This window comes from Heloderma suspectum, chromosome 1 (genome assembly GCF_057233095.1).
Source record: "Heloderma suspectum isolate Gila_16-S chromosome 1, 16-S_ref, whole genome shotgun sequence".
Lineage (NCBI taxonomy): Eukaryota > Metazoa > Chordata > Lepidosauria > Squamata > Helodermatidae > Heloderma > Heloderma suspectum.
The window spans coordinates 437923354-437941683 of record NC_139458.1 but is presented as its reverse complement, the minus strand read 5'-3'; the positions used below and the strand labels follow the sequence as shown (position 1 = coordinate 437941683).

The 18330-nt window shown below is 49.1% G+C and overlaps 1 protein-coding gene across 5 annotated transcripts in view; it reads left to right on the top strand.

Annotated features, from left to right (window-relative positions):
* The window catches only part of EFR3B (EFR3 homolog B), a 100487-nt gene that overhangs the window by 35732 nt on the left and 46425 nt on the right, over positions 1 to 18330 (top strand). For all 5 annotated transcript variants that reach the window (XM_084829530.1, XM_084829529.1, XM_084829528.1 and 2 more), the window contains 3 exons: positions 5975 to 6051; positions 9032 to 9159; positions 17498 to 17648. In XM_084829530.1, the coding sequence (XP_084685656.1) occupies positions 5975 to 6051; positions 9032 to 9159; positions 17498 to 17648 (356 nt within the window). The remainder of the gene's footprint in view (positions 1 to 5974; positions 6052 to 9031; positions 9160 to 17497; positions 17649 to 18330) is intronic.

Here is an 18330-nt window from a genome sequence, read left to right as displayed (position 1 = left end):
AGAAAATAAAATCTGTCACTGCTTCCATTTCTTCCCCTTCTATATGCCAGGAAGTGATGGGGCCAGATGCCATAGAAACTTGCTTATGAAAAGGAAACCAAATTCACAAACAGCCTCATAATTAGATTTAGATTGTGATAGAAATAATGGATGGGAGGTTTCCATTAAACACAGAGGGCAGCCTCCCCTAATCTGGCACCCTCCAGATGTGTTCGACTGCAACTCCCATAATTCCCAGCCAGCGTGAATTCTAGGAGTTGCAGTCCAACACATCTGGAGGGTGCCGTGTTGGGGAAGGCTGATGTAGGGGATTTTGTGGATTTGGGAGAGTTCCACATCTGTCAGGGCTGTGTTCTAGAGCCTGGTACAGTTGGGAAGGTGTTGGAAGGAAAGGGTTGTGTAGTGGCAAGAGTGTTGGACTGGGAGCTGGGAGATCCGGGTTCTAGGCCCCACTCGGCCATGGAAGCTCACTGGGTGACTTTGGGCCAGTCACAGACTCTCAGCCCAACCCACCTCACAGGGTTGTTGTGAGGATGAAATGGAGAGGAGGAGGATAATGTAAGCCGCCTTGGGTTCCTTGCAAGAGGAAAAAAGGCGGGGTATAAATGCAATAATAAATAAAATAAATAAATCATGGGGCATATGAATTCTGGGGAAGGTACTGGGGCGGGGGCACAGTGGGCATTTGAAGCAGCGCACCAGAACTGTTGGAAAGGCAGGCATAGAATCCAAGAGGCTCCACCATCGTTCATGGCTTTTCAAGGAACGCACCTTGGCTTTGCAGGCTACTGAACTGGTGCTTCCAACATGTTGCTGTCCCAGCTGTCAGCAGCTGCACAGTTGGCCCACCGGGGGGGCATCTGTGCATGTGCAGAGAACGCAGTGCTGGCATTGAGTGTGGGACCAACAGGCCCATTGGGTGGGCTCTTGGAAGTGGGAGCTAGTAAGTCCAGCTTCACACCACAGATGCATCCTGGCTCGCCTGAGGCTGCAGAGCCTCTCTTTCTCCTCTCCCCTGCCCCCAAATTTAACATGGGAATAATATACTACTGTTCCGCCTCAAATTTGCTGTGGGGACAAAAAACATGCCATTTTAAACTACGTCGCACATTTAAAAGTGATTTGATTAACAGCAATAGTGGAGTGTCTGACAGCGGCCTGAAGGTGTAGCATTCTGGGGATGGGGAGAGGCCACAGTGACTTGGCTATCTTTCCGCATGCAGCACATTTCCCTCTGTTTCCAAAAGTCTGTCTCTTTTTTTCTTTTCTTTGCTACCATATGTTACAAGTGCAGCTCTGCCTCCTTTTCGGAGAGATTGCTGCTGGGGTTTTCAGCTAGGGCCAGTAAGGGTGGAACTACACATTGGCTGGCTAACGGTAAAAGGGTGGGGGGAGCTCATTTGCAAAGGAGATTCAACAGGCAGGGGGCACATCACCCTTTCTGCAACCATCAATTCCCATCTCTCCCCCCTGCCACACACACACACACACACACACACACACACACACTTGCCGGAATTCCTTCTCATCCACAGGCTCTCTTTTCCCAGTCAGCGTTATTTCTAGTCCCAGAACCAGTTTGGGATGGCCAAAGCAGGGGAGGTAGCAGAAAAGACTCCGTGGGTGCAGAAATGCTTAAATGCCCCTTCCAGCCTTTGTCTGCAACCCCCACTTCCCTTTAGCATTAACAGATAAATATATCGTTGAGGTCCTTGTGTCTGTTCATGTGTTGTTATACTGTAAGTGGCACTGAACTTTGTGTGGTTTTGTGTGTGTGCATGTGTGTGCATTTTGTGGGGTGGGGAGAAATATTGCTTTGATTTACAGGAAAGAATACCAAGATTTTTTACAGGAAAATGGAAAGGAAGGCCTTTTGAAACAGGACTCCAGGGCGCTTTATTGTTCGCTCCCTTCCTCTGGCGCAAGGCACTCTCCGTAGTTACAAGCTACATACTTGGGAATAAAGAGAGAGAGCTTCGGCTATTGGGTGGTATAGAAATGAAATAAATAAAATAAATAAATAATTCCCACTGAATCAGGGGGACTTACTTCTGAACAAACATGTACAGAAGCCTTCCCGAAGCCAGCAGCCTCCAGGTGTGTTTGGACTACAATTCCAGTCAGCCTCAGCCAGCGTGGGGAAGGCTGACGTAGAGGATCAGGCTGTGGACCTGGTATATCTCTGTGACTCAAGCCATGTAAAATCAATACTTTTTTAGACCTGAAATTTTGTGGCTCTGTAAGAGCTACATCATGTTGTCACATTAGAAATGGGATAAACTTTATATTAGCCAGGAGTCCAAGATAATGAGGATATTAAAGAGGCTTTAAGAGATCATAACGAGCAAGTTTCGATGTGCGTAAGAAAGCAAGAATTCATTAAGGAATTGGATTAAAGACACTTTGTATAGAAAGAGCAGGATCAATTGCTCACTTTGGGGGAAGGAGCTCGGGGGGGGGGGGGGGATAGAAATATTGCACCAGTTAATCACAGGGAAGGAAACAAACCAGACAGGAGCAGAACCCAGAGGTACAGTCCAGCACAGAGTTTATGGGCAATCCTATGCATGTTTAAACAGAAAAAAGTCCTACATGCCCCATGGTTAGGGAATGCTGGGAGTTGTAGGACTTTTTTGTTCGTGTTTAAACATGCTCAGGATTGCACCCTTAATCCCCTTGATTTCACCTGACTTGAGTGTGCTTTACACGGTGCTGGATAGGGACAGAAAGGCAAAGAGAACTGCCTCATCAGAACTGGGTGTGTTTGAGGAGTTCAGTCGCACATGGACTCCCGTGTGGATTGCGGCTGAGTTATCCACCGGCTTTTGGGCTTCCCAGAGGCTCCAGCGCAGTTCTCAGCTGGTTCCAAGCCGTTTAGAGCTTAAAGGCCATCACTAGCACTTTCCAGTGGGCCCAGGGAAAGCACTGTCAACCAATTCAGCTGGTACAGAATCGGTGTGATTTGCTCTAATTGTCCAGAACATCTGGAGGGCATGGAGAAGGCTGGCCGGGCCCCCACCAGCACCCAGGCGGCTTCATTCTGCACCAGCTGAAGCATTCAAAGCATCTTCAACAGCAGCCTCATGCAGAGTGTCATGGTCGTCTAGTCTGGCTGCAGCCCGGGCACGGACGGCTGTCGCAAGGTCGGCTTCCTCCAGATAGGGTTGCAATGGGTGAATCGGCCGATGCCGATAAGGCAGCCCTGGTCACTGACACCCCCTGTGCTTCCATGGGTAGCCCTGAGTCCAGGAGAACCCCCCCCCCAAGGTGTGCAGTTGGACCGTCATGGGCAGCGCAGCCCCATCCAACCCCAGTCATGCCTCTGCATCCAGATTGGCTGATGGATGGAGCATGGAACAGCTGATGAGTTCAAGAACGTGGTGGGGACATTCCTTTTTCTTTTCTGCTCATCTTGTATTTAATGCAAGGGAGCAGAATGTCAGGCCCAAGGGCCAAATCCATCCCTCTTAGGGGCGCAATCCAGCCTTCTGGGGTTCCCCAGTTGGCCAAGCCCCCTCCCCTTTTTCCCAACCACTGATTGGTGGTTTCCTAGATTTTGTGCAGTTCCCCCCTGCCCGCCCATTCTAACAGGTCAAAAACTCCCAGTAACTCTCTCCTGAGGCTTCGTTACTGGCAGTAAGCGGGTCGGGGTTCCCCTTCTGACCTGGACTGCCTGAGCAACTCCGTAAGGATCACTTGCCTCTGTAAGAGTCTCACCTTCCTTCTTTTAAACTTCCCCTTCCCAGTAACATCGGGTTTAGGCTGTAGATGTGGGGTAACTGACACACCAGACACTTGGGATTTAAGCACAACACTTTACTGGTAAATTAAAACAAGCAAATCACAACTAAAGGTATTTACACAATAGAGCTGAGTGGTACAAAAGGCCTTAAAAGAAAATAGAAGTTGCAAAACACAAGTTCTTTTACCCTAGCTGTACTTAGACTTCTCTAGGCAGCTTCTTTCTGCTGCTTCTTCAGGCTTTGGTCTCCCCGATGCTGACTTTGACTGGCTCTCTTTTTATACCCTTCTCCCTCAAAACCATAAGTACTGTTTCAAGCCTGAAGAAATGAAACTTAACTGGGGAAATGAAACTACTCCTCTCAGGGATAGCCCCTCCCAACAAAAACTCCAGGCCTCTAAGCCTGACCTTTTTTCCTTTTGCCTCTGTAGGCCTCAAACCTTCACAAAGACCTTTACGCTAAAATAGGCTGGTGTTTTTGGCCCCACCCCTTTTGCCTTCCATCCCACCCACCACTGAGATGTGGCCCCCGAGAGCTTCTCTGAAATTGATTTTGGCCCTCAGGTGGAAAGAGGCTCAACACCCCTGCTCTAATGAGCAGACGTGAGTGGGGAGGCGGTCTGATGTTTAGTCCCACTGAGTGAGTCCATCCTCTATGTGCATATATGTCCCCAGGTCCTGGCTCCTTCTGTGGGCAGAGAGGGTAGAGGAGGGGTGCAAACACCCATTCTGTGCAGAGGGGCTGCAGGACTCTTCGGGGGGCAGGTGGCAATCTGCCTTTGCATACCTCAGGTCTTCCTGAGCTACCCACTGAATGAAATAAATTTGTTACAGGCTTGGAGAAGCAAAGACCTATTTAAGCCACTGTAAAACGACTCCCTTTGGCATCTTTTTCTAATACTCTGTCTGCTCTTGTTCTCCGTCTTTGACTGATGAAGCTTCCCTCGCTCTCCTTGTCTTCTCGCCCGTGAAACTTTGCGGGGGCGTTTTTGCTTCCATGAATCATCCCTCTGCAGGCACCAATGACTCTGAGCCCTAAAAGTGTTTGTGCGGTCTGTCTGGAGTGGGACGTACATTTATCTGCAAAATGTGGCTGTCCCTGAAATCTTGCCCTTTGTGCACGTGCGTGGACACACGCACAGCCCTGGAGCACCAGCCCAAACAATGAGTTATTAGCTTGGGCATTTCAATTTCTAGTCACAGTGTTGTGCTGAAGGACAGTGGGGGTGCAGCTCAGGCTGAGCGCATGCCGAAGGCCCCGGGTGCACCCCCCACCCCTGCGACACCAGTTAAAAGAGCCAAGTTTTTATATTTAGTGAAATTCCAGGAGAGTAACCATGTCAGAATGTGGTGGCAGAAACAAATGAGGTCTTTGGTTCCTTAGACTGCAAGCCTGCATGCCAAGGGTGTCGAAACCCGATCAGCTGGAGGACCGAATTCCATTTTGGAAAAGGTCTGGGTGGGGTGCGTTCTAGTGGTGGGCAAAGGCAAAAGGGGCGGGGCCAAAACTCCCCACATATTTTAGCTTCAGGCACTTACTGCCAGTAACTTGGCCTTGGGAGAGGCATTTCAAACTTTTAGAATGGGGGAAACTGTACTTAGACTTCTCTGGGCAGCTTCTTCCTGCTCCCTCTTCAGGCTTTGGTCTCCCCGGCTCTGACTCTTACTTGCAGGGAACTCTGGAAGGCCAGATTTGACTTCCAGGCCTGAGGTTCTGCACCCCTGCTATACACGTTTACATGGGAGTAAGTACCGTTGACGTCAGTGGGGCTTAATTCTGAGTAGTCGTGTATAGGAGTGCGCTGTTAAAGATTCGGTGCCCCTGTCCCCATGATCCATGAACATTTCAGCAGTGCTTGTGCAGGAGAACCTTTTTGTGGGTTTTGATGTGAGCCGCCAGTGACAAGGGTCTGACCTGTCTAATTTAGCCTTCCCCAACCTGGTGCCCTCCAGTGGGCAGGCTGGTTGGGGATGATGGGAGTTGCAGTCCAACACATTGGAGGGTGCCAGGTTGGGAAAGGTGGGTCTAGTTCCTAAAGTGGTTGGGAAATGATATGCTCTCCCCTCCCCCTGCTTTAATTGCTTGAACATGATTGGTGTACAATAATGAACTTCCATTAGCTGCCTTGATTTTGATGAACAGAAGGTGGTTATATTTTAAAAAATCTCAAACCATGTTGAACACATATGTGCAGCTGTCTTCTTGAATGGAGGGTCTTGATCCTGTTTCAGGTGTCTGTGGCTGCTGCGGAGCTCTGCGTCCCCGTTACAAGCGGCTCGTTGACAATATTTTTCCTGAGGACCCAGAGGTAAGCCAGCTGAAGCCCATTCTGCACAGCCAAACCTTAAGCTCAAGTGGTTGGTGTGTGTTTTTGTCATCCCTCCCCCCCCCATATTTACCCCACCCTCGAGAGCGAAGATTCTACACCAAGGAGCCAGATCCTCTCATCAAAATAAATAATGCAATGTGCAGCCTGATCTCTGCACGTTTACTCAGGAGGAAGTCTCCCGTGTTTTCGGGGCTTACTCCTGGAGAAGTGGGAATAGGATTTGTAGCTTCAAGCAACTTAACATGCATTGTGCATCGCATGCTCTGCTTCTGAGGTGCAAGATCTCAAAGAATTTGATATTTGGAGCAAAGGGCCGAGAAGGATAGATGACCATGGCCTGGCACCAGGCTTGTCTTCCTGCCCGTATCTCCCATTCTGCCCCTGCTGTGGCTACCCAAAAGTCTCCAGCCCCCTTAAAACCTCCTCTACTGCTGGAGACTTTTCTCTACAGCCTTTGAGCAACCACCCAGAAGGTCTACATGATCTCTTCACCACCACCACCACCCTCCCTTTTCCTTAACAGAAGAACAGAAGAAGAGCCCTGAGGCTGGATCAGGCCAAGGGTCCATCTAGTCCAGCATTCTGTTCACACAGTGGCCAAGCAGCTGTTGACCAGGAACCCACAAGCAGGGCGTGAGCACAGCATCACCCTTCCGCCCATGATCCCAGCAACTGGTGCACATAGGCTCACTGCCTCTGGTCCTGGAGGTAGCACATTACCATCAGGACTAGTAGCCAGTGATAGCCTTCTCCTTCATGAATTTGTCCAACCCCCTTTTAAAGCCATCCAAATGGGTGGCCATCACTATGTTTTGTGGTTGTGAAGTCCATAGTTTAACTCTGCGCTGTGTGAAGAAGTCCTTTTACCTGTCCTGAATTTCCCACCAATCAGCTTCATGGGATGACCCCTTTGGGTTCTAACATTTTGATAGAGGGAGAAAAATGTCTCCCTATCCACAAATCCACCTCTTGTTTTCAGCAGCCTCTGGCGTCACCCCTTAGTCCAGGGATGTTGAACCTCTTTCAGCCCGAGGCTGAATTCCATTTCGGAGAGGTTCTCAGGGGCTCCATTCTACTGGTGGGCAGGGCCAAGGGCAAAAGGGGCAGGGCCAAAATGCCAGTATACCTTAAGTTGAAGCTCTTCCTGCCAGCAACTCAGCCTCAGGAGAGGCCTTTCAGCTTTATAGAATTGAGGGGAGGAAACTGCACAAAATCCAGAAAACCCCCAAATGAACAGTGATTGCGGGGTGGGGTAGGGCCAGGGGAAGGGGGCATGGCCATCTGTGGAATCCCAGAGGGCCGAATTGGGACCACAGGCCTGAGGTTCCACCCCCATGCCTTAGTCCTAAGTGCCTGATGCCTGGGTCCAGCACGCAGTGAGGTGGCGGCTACCCATATATGGGGAAATCTCTTTGGAAAGCATGCGGGCCCGACAGTTGGCATGCCTTCATGTGTGCCGGAGCATTTGCTGGATGGTTGGCTGCTCTAAATTGGCCTCCCCCCCCCCCCCGAGTATGTTAGAAATGGTTGTGTATCAAAATGAGCGAAACCCTGCATAAAGAGATTGGCACATGAAGTCCTGCAGCCCTGGCAGATTCCTCCTGGCTTAGAAACCTAAAATGTGATGCTCAGGGAAGCCTTCCCTGATGGAGCAGGGTGTGCTCACACTCGGTTGCATACGGTTTTCCCCCCGACACCCCTCCCCACTCTCAAGATGTAAAGCGTGGGAGGAGAAGAGAGCTGTCATGTCGCTTTTTGGGTGGGAGCCGTTCTTTCAGCGCTTGAAGGATATGTGAGCGCAGTGGGGATATTTATCTGCCCACGCTGCACATGGGGTCCCCCTTCTTCACCTCCTCTGCGTATCTTTTGCTTTGAGGGAGCTGTCGTCATCCCTTGGAGCGCTGCTTCTGTCCTCTCTCTACTCAACAGGCAGCACAGTAGGCTGGAGTGGCCGATCCGTGCTCCCGTGTGCTGCTGGCCTATCCACGTGCCAGCCCTCTAGCAAGGCCGGGAGAGCTTGACGCGACGGCTCTTCAAGATGAGCCGTTCCTTCGCGTGCTTCCCACGGTGGGGTTGCACAGTGTGCGTCTCTCCAGAACCTGAACCACCTTTGGGGTCTCTCACGGTGACTGATGGCACTTGGAAAGCCAGCAGAAGTGGCCCTAGGACAGTGCTTGGGAGTCTGGGGCAGGAAGTCCTCACTGAAGCACCAACTGGAGTTGCAAAGTTATTTGGTCCCTGGCAGGCACATCAGGGGGATGATCCTCCTGGTGCATTCGCCGGAAGCCGTCTTCTCTTTGTTCGCGCACAGCAAAGCCACTTCCCCTGCCTCATGCCTTCTCCCGTTGGGGAGGGGATGTGGGGCAGGCAAAGCTGCTCAGCCCAGTTTTGCTCCTTCACTTTCCCTGCCGGAGGAGCATGCAGCCACCGCTCCCCTGGGGGGCTCCCCTGGTTATCAGAATCCCCTGTGTGCCATGCACCCTCAGTTGGGAGGGAGAGCAGGGGGTCCCTTTGTAATCTCCAATCCAGGTTGGAAAGAACAAGGGGGTTCCCCTCCCCGCCTCTTCCCAAAGTAGGTATCAGAATCACAGAATAGTAGGGTTGGAAGGGGCCATAAGACCATCCAGTCCAACTCCCAAGGTAGCTTGGGAGAGAGAAGATGAACAAAGACAGGCAGTGGGCAGACTGGGCTATGATAAGGACCAGGAACACGATCTTGCTGTTGCTCAGACAACTAAATAAAGTTGGAGCTGGGAACTTCTGTAGCGGTTGGGCCTTAACCATGGACTTGCTCTGGCAAATAGCTGGGCTCTTTGGGCTCCTTTGCTCTTTGGGCTCCTTCCCTTCTAGTTCCTTCCATTGACCAGAGATCCCTGCCTGACATCCCCCCCACCCCCGTTTAAGACTCATCACAGGCTCAAGTCCTGGCCACAAACACACACAAATCTCTTTCTTTCAGGACGGACTGGTGAAAACCAACATGGAGAAGCTCACCTTCTATGCCCTCTCTGCTCCCGAAAAGCTGGACCGCATCGGCGCTTATCTGTCAGAGAAGCTGATCCGGGATGTGAGCAGGCACCGATATGGGTAAGGGGCGCTGCATTGTTACTGGAAAGCACCTGAGCACAGTGTCTTTAAGGGACTTCATCCTTTCCATTGCCCCACTTCATCTTGCCCTCCGTAACCGGATCCTCGTTGGTGCGGCCACCATTTTGATTGCTAAACAGTCAAATTGTGGGCTAAGCAAGGGTTGTTAAATGACCCAGCCATGTCGTGTGAATCAGATCAGAGTTCACAACCCAACAACAAACCATGGGTTCTCTTTCTGGTTTGTTCATAATTTACCAAACCATGGATTGTTATTGGGCTGGGTTCGCACACCATGACAACCCAGCATTCAGCAACCCATAGGTTAGCTTTAGACTGTCTCAGACACAATGCTTTCAGAGGAGTCCTTTCACAGACTTGGCTGCTAGTAGTTAACAAGGGCTGACTCACATGTGCACTTACATCAACTGATATCAATTAGATCAATTTTGCATCAATTTTGATGTGCATTTGCATCAATTGGTATCTGAAAATGTGGACTCCACTGGAAATCGTGATGCTGGGGTGAACCGGCCCTGAAGTCCCAGCTGCCTCTTTCCCTCCTTCTCTCCCAAAATGAGTTAGTTTACACTGGCCTCTTCCAACTATTTGATCCTAAAAAAAATTCTGTTGCTGCTCTAAAAATACCCCCCCCCCTTCTGCTGCAATCTTTTGGCTCTGCTGCCCGAGTTGATTCTATATCCATCCTCTTTCTCCCAACACCTGCCTTTCGTTTTGCAAGTACAGCTGCTCATAAGTAGGTGGTGTTTACTGGAGTGATGCTTGCGTGAGTGCCTTCCGTGGGTGTTGCTGTCGCCGAGAATAAATTGCTGCTCTGATTAGAGATGTCAGATGAAACTCCAGATGGAATGTGGCTTTCAAACAATTCTGGGATGGATTCTCTTTTTGTCTGGCCAACCCAACCCCAACACGCAAATGTCTCTTTGTCTCTCTGTTACCATTTGCACTTGGATTGCAGCTTCTATGTGCCAAAGAGCGAAGCATGGGGGAAAAGGAGGAAGGGAAGCAGAAGAAGTGTTAAAAATTAAAAAGCGAGACATTTCAAAGCTACAGAGATTTCTGCTTTCATCAGAGCTGACAGGCCCTTCAAAGCTGTCAGAGGTTCTATGTTCAAGAGACAGTTAATGAGGTTTTCCTTGCAATATGAAAGACCAATGATGGATGATAGCATGATGTTGGAAGCAAAGATTTATTCTTTTCTTTGGGGGCGGGTGTAGGGTGGTGGAAATATGTATGTTCTTCTGATTCCAGATGTTTAAGTGACTTGGAGGCACTGGTTAATTCCTCCAAGAGAACTGTAATGTCCACTCTAACCGCTGTCAGTTCATTTACATCTGTTGTCAGTGCTGCATTTTGGTGACTCATGCAAGTTTTTTGTGTGTCTTTACATTATTATTATTTATTACATTTCATCTGTAAGGCAAGGAGAAACATTTTAGGAACATAGGAAGATGCCTTATATGAGATCAAAGCACTTGTCCATCTAGCTCAGTATGATGTATTCCAGCCTGGTGCCCTCCAAATGTGTTGGACTACAGCTCCCATCAACCCCAGCCAGGCTGGTCTATTCCGCTTGGCAGTGGCTCTCCACGGCCCCAGGTAAAGAAGAATCTTCCATATTTCCTGTTCCCTGATCCTTTAAACTGGAGATACTAGAAGCTCAAGCTAGGACCTTCTGCACACACAGCCTCTGAGCTATATAGCCTCTCCTAATTTTCATCTAGTTGGTTATGCAAATTAAGCTTCTGGAAGCAGCCAAGTTTGCTGATGGCACCAAATTATTTAGGGTGGTTAGAACAAAACAGGATTGTGAGGAACTCCAAAAGGAGCTCTCCAAACTGGGAGAATGGGCATCCAAATGGCAAATGCAGTTCAATGTCAGCAAATGTAGAGCGATGCATGTTGGGGCAAAAAATTCCAACTTCAGATATAAGCTGATGGGATCTGAGGTAGCAGGAACTGATCTTGGTATTGTGGTGGACAGCTCAATGAAAATGCCAACCACTGTGCGGCTGCTGTGAAAGAAGCAAACTCCATATTGGGCATAATTAGGGAAAGACTTGAAAATAAAACTGCCAATATCATACTGCCCTTATACACATCTCTGGTGCGACCAGACTTGGAATACTGTGTATGGTTCTGGTAACTGCAGCTAAAAAAGTATGTTGTAGAGCTGGAAAAATTGCAGAAAAGACCAACTAAAATGATCCAGGGGTTGGAGCAAGTCCCCTGTGAGGGAAGGTTACAGTGACCGGGATTGTTTAGCTTGAGAAAAGGGCGAGTAAGGGGAGACGTGACAGAGGTGTAGAAAATTATGCATGGTGTGGAGGTTGAGAATAGGGAGACATTTTCTCCCTCTCTCAAAATACTAGAACCAAACAGGGTCATCTAGGGGTGTCCGCGGGGGAGGGGGAGGCGATCCATTCCTCCTCCCCTGGAATCCTCGCCAGCCCTGGCTGGCTTTGCTCCGCGGTGAGTCCGCAGAGCTGCCGGCCGGCTCTGGCCGCTGGGATGCAAATGGCGTCTGCGTAGCGGACACCATTTGAGTCCCTGTTCTTTACAGTAATAGGCTACATAAAGATTTATGTAAACATTCACGTAGCCTATTACTGCAAAGAACAGGGACACAAATGGTGTAGCGGACACCATTTGCGTCCCTGCTCTTTGCCATGATAGGCTATGTAAATACTTTACGCTACACTGGGCGCCATTTGCAGCGGAGCAGCGGATGGTGGCAGCGGATGGACCCCACTGGCCGGCGGCAGGTAGGTTCCGTCCTGGGGGTTGGCAGGGGGGGGTAGTCCATTCCGTCACGGACTCTGAGGGGCCAGATTCTAGAATTCTCATTGGAGTCCGTGGCAGATTTCTCCGCCATCCCTAGGGTCATCCCATGAAGTTGATTGGTGGGGAATTGGACTCGATGGTCTTAAAGGCCCCTTCCAACCCTACTATTCTATGATACTATTCTAGTCTATGAATCCAGGACAGATCAAAGGAAAGACGTCTTCACACAGCACATAGTTAAACTATGGAATTCATTACCAGAGGATGTAGTGATGGCCACCAATTTGGATGGCTTTAAAAGGGAGTTAGACAAATTCCTGGAGGAGAAGGCTATTGGTAGCTACCAGTCCTGTTATATGCCACCTCCAGTATCAGAGACAGTATGCCTCTGTACACTAGTTGCTGGGGAACATGGGTGGGAGGGCGCTGTTTCATTCATGCCCTACTTGTGGGTTTCCCATGAGCATCTGGTTGTCCACTTCTTCTGTAATGTCTTAATGGAAATGGCTTGATGGCTGTGGCTTCCCCCTGCCCTTCTTGTGAACGCACAACACACATTTCAGTAGAGCTGGTGTGGGATCGTGACTAATACTGTCAGCTGGGAAGTCCTCCATTCAGATTTTGCCTGTGGGGCATCCCTTGGTGTGTGTCCTCAAGCCACCATCTCTCAGCCTAACCCAACTGGCATGATACGCGAGAAATGCCACATGCGTTGCCATGAGCTCCATGGAGGGGGAACAGGATCAAGCGTGCGAGAAACAAAGAAGATGTGCATTTGCTACAGGTGCAACCCGCATTGTGGCCCTACCCGAAGGGCTTGGCGCGGGTAGTTTTTATTAAGAAGCAGGGGACCAATAAAGCATGCTACACAATTTTAATGTTTGGATCCATTTTAATCATGCCTGTAATCCCCCTTAAGTGCCATTTTGGTAGAAAGGTGGGGTACAAAGATAAACAGCAATAGAATACCAAATAAAAAACAATTGGAGTCTGAACAGAAAAGCAAGTTGGTGGAAAACACATCCATAAAATTAAGAAATACAGAGGCTTTTGTTGTTATTCAGTTGTTCAGTCGTGTCTGACTCTTCGTGACCCCATGGACCATAGCACGCCAGGCCTTCCTGTCGTGCGCTCTCTCCCGGAGCGTGCTCAAGTCCATATTCATTGCATCGGTGATGCTATCCAGCCATCTCATCCTCTGCCGTCCCCTTCTCCTTTTGCCTTCACTCTTTCCCAGCATCAGGGTCTTTGCCAGAGAGTTTTCTCTTCGCATTAGGTGGCCAAAATATTGGAGCTTCAGTATCTGTCCTTCCAATGAGCAGTCAGGGTTGATTTCCTTTAGGATGGACTGATTTGACCTCCTTGCAGTCCAGGGGACTCGTAAGAGTCTTCTCCAGCACCACAGTTCGAAAACATCAGTTCTTCGGCGCTCAGCCTTCCATATAGTCCAGCTCTCACAGCCATACATTACTACTGGGAAAACCATAGCTTTGATTAGACAGACCTTTGTTGGCAATGTGATATCTCTGCTTCTTACTATGCTGTCTAGGTTTGCCAGAGCTTTCCTCCCAAGGAGCAAGCGTCTTTTAATTTCATGGCTACAGTCACCATCTGCAGTGATCTTGGAGCCCAAGAAAATAAAATCTGTCACTGCTTCCATTGCTTCCCCTTCCATATGCCAGGAAGTGATGGGGCCAGATGCCATGATCTTCGTTTTTTTAATGTTGAGTTTCAAACCAGCTTTTGCACTCTCCACTTTCACCCTCAACAAGAGGCTCTTTACATCCTCTTCGCTTTCTGCCATTAGGGTGGTATCGTCTGCATATTTGAGGTTGTTGATAATTCTCCCGGCAATCTTAATTCCAACCTGTGATTCATCCAACCCGGCATTTCTCATGATGTACTCTGCATATAAATTAAATAAGCAGGGCGACAATATGCAGCCTTGTCGTACTCCTTTCCCAATTTGGAACCAATCGGTTGTTCCATGTCTGGTTCTTACTGTTGATTCTTGACCCTCGTACAGGTTTCTCAGGAGACAGGTAAGGTGGTCTGGTACTCCCATCTCTTTCAGAATTTGCCACAGTTTGTTGTGATCCACACAATCAAAGGCTATAGCGTAGTCAATGAAGCAGAAATAGACGTTTTTCTGGAATTCTCTTGCTTTCTCCATGATCCAGCGAAAGTTGGCGATTTGATCTCTAGTTCCTCTGCCTCTTCGAAACCCAGCTTGTACTTCCGGTAGTTCTCGGTTCGCATACTGCTGAAGCCTAGCTTGTAGGATTTTGAGCATCACCTTGCTGGCATGTGAAATGAGCACAATTGTGCGGTAGTTTGAACACTCTTTGGCGTTGCCCTTCTTTGGAATTGGAATGTAAACTGACCTTTTCCAGTCTTGCGGCCACTGTTGAGTGTTCCAAATTTGTTGGCATATTGAGTGCAGCACTTTAACAGCATCATCTTTTAGGATTTTAAATAGCTCAGCTGGAATACTGTCATCTCTGATAGCTTTGTTGTCAGTAATGCTTCCTAAGGCCCACTTGACTTCACTCTCGAGGATGTCCGGCTCAAGTTCAGTGAGCGCACTATCATGGCTATCAGGTACATTAAGATCTTTCCTGTATAGTTCTTCTGTGTATTCTTTCCACCTCTTCTGAATCTCATCTGCTTCTGTTAGGTCCCTGCCTTCTTTGTCCTTTATCATGCCCGTCTTTGCACAAAACGTTCCCTTGAGATCTCCAATTTTTCTTGAAGAGATCTCTAGTCTTTCCCATTCTATTGTTTTCCTCGATTTCTTTGCATTGTTCATTTAAGAAGGCCTTCTTGTCTCTCCTTGCTATTCTCTGGAACTCTGCATTCCGTTGGATATATCTTCCCCTTTCTCCCTTGCTTTTCGCGTCCCTTCTTTCCTCAGCTACTTGTAAAGCCTCATCAGACAGCCACTTTGCTTTCTTGCATTTCTTTTTCTTTGGGATGGATTTCGTTGCTGCCTCCTGAACAATGTTACGGACCTCCGTCCATAGTTCCTCAGGCACTCTGTCTATCAGGTCTAATCCCTGAAATCTATTCCTCACCTCCACTGTATATTCATAAGGGACATGATTTAGGTCATACCTGAACGGTTTAGTGGTTTTCCCTACGTTCTTCAATTTAAGCTGAAATTTTGCAAGAAGCAGCTCATGATCTGAGCCACAGTCAGCTCCAGGTCTTGTTTTTACTGACTGTATAGAGCTTCTCCATCTTTGGCTGCAAAGGACATAATCAATCTAATTTCATTATTGACCATCTGGTGATGTCCATGTGTAGAGTCGCCTCTTGTGCTGTTGGAAAAGAGTGTTTGCTAAGATCACCGTGTTCTCCTGGCAAAACTAATACAGAGGCACCTACCAGTTAAAACCTATTTAATGGCTAAAAGCCTGTCTGAATAAGAACATTTTTCATCCTGAGGTTCATGTGAATGCCAAGCAGCTGTCCTGGTGCACAGACATGCCTGGCACAAGCACATGCAATGTGCCCGCCTGCCCCCCGCTCGTGGCCTCATTGGGTACTTCCAGGCCACAGTGATCCAGCTGCCACAGGGGCAGGGGGCAGGGAAGGCAGACAGACCAGGGGGGAAGCAGGTACAGAGTCTAAGGCCTCACCACAGAACGCCATGAAGTGCATGGGAGAGTAGTTCTGATAGGGGTCTGGGAACAGCCCTGTTCGTGAACCGCTGTACCTTGGGCTGGCAGGCAGATTGGTACATGGAATGGAAAATACTGTCTTCCTCAAAAGAACATTTAGAAGAGTTATTGGAAAAACAATCTATTTTTGATGCCGTTCTCTCTCCCAGAAGGTTTTTGTCAGTCTTACATCATAGGGAAGCTGAAGCATCTGTACAAATCGCATCCATCCACTTTATAGCAGTATTGTCGGAATAAATGCAGCCCTCAAGGTCTGTGCACCGTTAAAGAATCTGGCAGGTATAGAGACAGCAATGAATATACACCCAAAATGGTATGCTATTTTAACAGGCAGTGTCTAGATTTTGTGAGAGTTTTAATTTACACCTCTAAGAAATTAATTTGTGATTTCTAGGTGGCACTAAAAGAACAAAGGATAACAGATGAAGAGACCTTGGGGACTAGAGAACTTGAAATGAAGGGCACATAGAGAATTGAAATGAAATGGACTTCCATTTTGGACAACCTATCAGCCTTCCCACTCTGGCAGCCTCCAGATGTGATGGACAAACTCCCCCCAGCTGGCATGGCCAATGGCCATGGTGTCTGGGGGTGATGGGAGTTGGAGTCCACTACATCTGGAGGCTGCCAGGGTGGGAGAGGCTGCACTATATGGTTCCCTGATTGGCTGGCTGGAGTCCGACCACAGGTGAACTTTGAGGCATAGAACTAATTCTCAGTATGTTTGAATCCTCCAAATAGAAAGTGATCATATTGGAGAGAACACAGTTATTTCCTCACTGGCATGCTAGCTTTCCATGCATAAGGAGGTTCCCCTCATCTATCCATACACACCCCGTCCTCCCAGTCATGGAAAGTACTCAGCCACACAGTGGTACATCCAGGAAAGCTTTACGGCTTGAGACTGCTCATTGTGAAGTTTTCCATGCCTGAAAATGGATCCAGTTTGACATCTCTGAAACAAAACGCATCACGGGGCAGATACTGAAACTGATGCTTCATCGGGTAGCCTGCCCAGTAACATGTGTCCAGTCAAGGTTCATATTCTTCCCAGCTGCCTCTTTCTTTCTCTCTTCCATCTCTTCCTCTAAAAAAGCATCAGAGGAATGATTTAATCAGCAGCCTTAGAGACCTACTGCCGCAGCAGTGCCGTTGTAAACAACCCCGGCCCACACGTGCTCCATTTTTCTCTTCTGACAGGTGATTTGCCTCTTGGGCTGGCTGAACCCGAAGGTGGGGCTGGGCAGAAGCCCCGGTGTCTTCTGCTGACGTCAACTGCAGTGGCTGGGGAGCAGAACTTCCCTCCCTGTTGGCTTTGTTAGGCGGATGTTGTGTTTACTGAGGAGTTTGTCCTCATTCTTTCTCTCCCTCCCACCCTCAGTTCTGCTGCTAATAGCTAGTGCAGGTCCCAGTTTAATTCAGGGCTCAGATTCTGGAACGTGCAAGTGTCTGGCTGGCTGTCTACCTAGGGGGAGGAGCCCTGGCTCAGTGGTAGAGCCCCTGCTTTGCATGTACAAGGTCCTTGCTTCAATCCCTGGCATCTCGAGGTAGGGCTGGAAAAAGTCCTGCCTGAAACCCTGGAGAGCCGTTGCTGCCAGTCGGTGTTGACAGTACTGGGCTAGATGGCCCCATGGCCTGACTCCTGTGTTCCTGTTGTCCTATATACCATCATGTTGCTTATAAGTACTCGTGCCATTTGGTGATGCTAAGGGTTGGCGCCTCCCATTGGTGACATTGAGAGTGGGTGCCTCCCGCCCACTGCCTTGCTCCTCCTCCTAACTCATCGTTGGGTGTGGTCATTCCAGGATGGTTTGGTGTCTCTTTCTCTCCTCCCCCAATCACCGCTACAGGTACGTGTGCATCGCGATGGAAGCCTTGGACCAGCTGCTGATGGCCTGCCACTGCCAGAGCATCAACCTCTTTGTGGAGAGCTTCCTGAAGATGGTGGCCAAGCTGCTGGAGTCGGAGAAGCCTGACCTGCAAATCCTCGGCACCAATTCGGTGAGCCTTGGTCTTGGGCAGGGCTGGGCAGCCCTGGCAACCCTTCAAAGGGTTTGGACCACAACTCCCATAATCCCTGACCATTGGCCATACTGGTGTTTGTGGCTGATGGGAGTTGTAGTCCGAAATACTTGGAGGGCCCCGAGTTGTCTACCCTTGGCCTTGGAAATGGCCCGCAGCAGGATGTAGAACTGGGAGATGCAGGTGGACCTCGTGGGCTGCCCTCCTCGCTTGAGAGGTGGCTTCGCATCGTGCCTAAGCCAATGTAGCAAAACATCTCCCGTTCAAACCTCACCCCTGCTGTGACTCACAAGGGGGCCCAAGGCAAGCTGTGGTTGCTCTGCCTCAGTCCTCCCATCTGAAATATGGGGACAGTGACATCCGTGGACCTGACCGGATGGCTGTAAGAAATACTGGGGGAATACCCTGAGCTCCCAGAAGTATGAAATAAATGCCAAGTTCATTTTGCTGAACTCGCTCCTGTTGGCTTAGGAATATGCAGCCATGAGAGCCATCCAGGGTCACATAGTGATCCTGACAGCTTTCTCTCTCTCGCTCTCTTCATCTCCACTGCAGTTATGAGATGCCCTGAGTTTTGTGATGATTCATCAGTGAACTACTTTGCACTTCAGAGAGAGAGAGAGAGAGAAAGGAAGTGCAAAGTAGTTCACTGATGAATCAT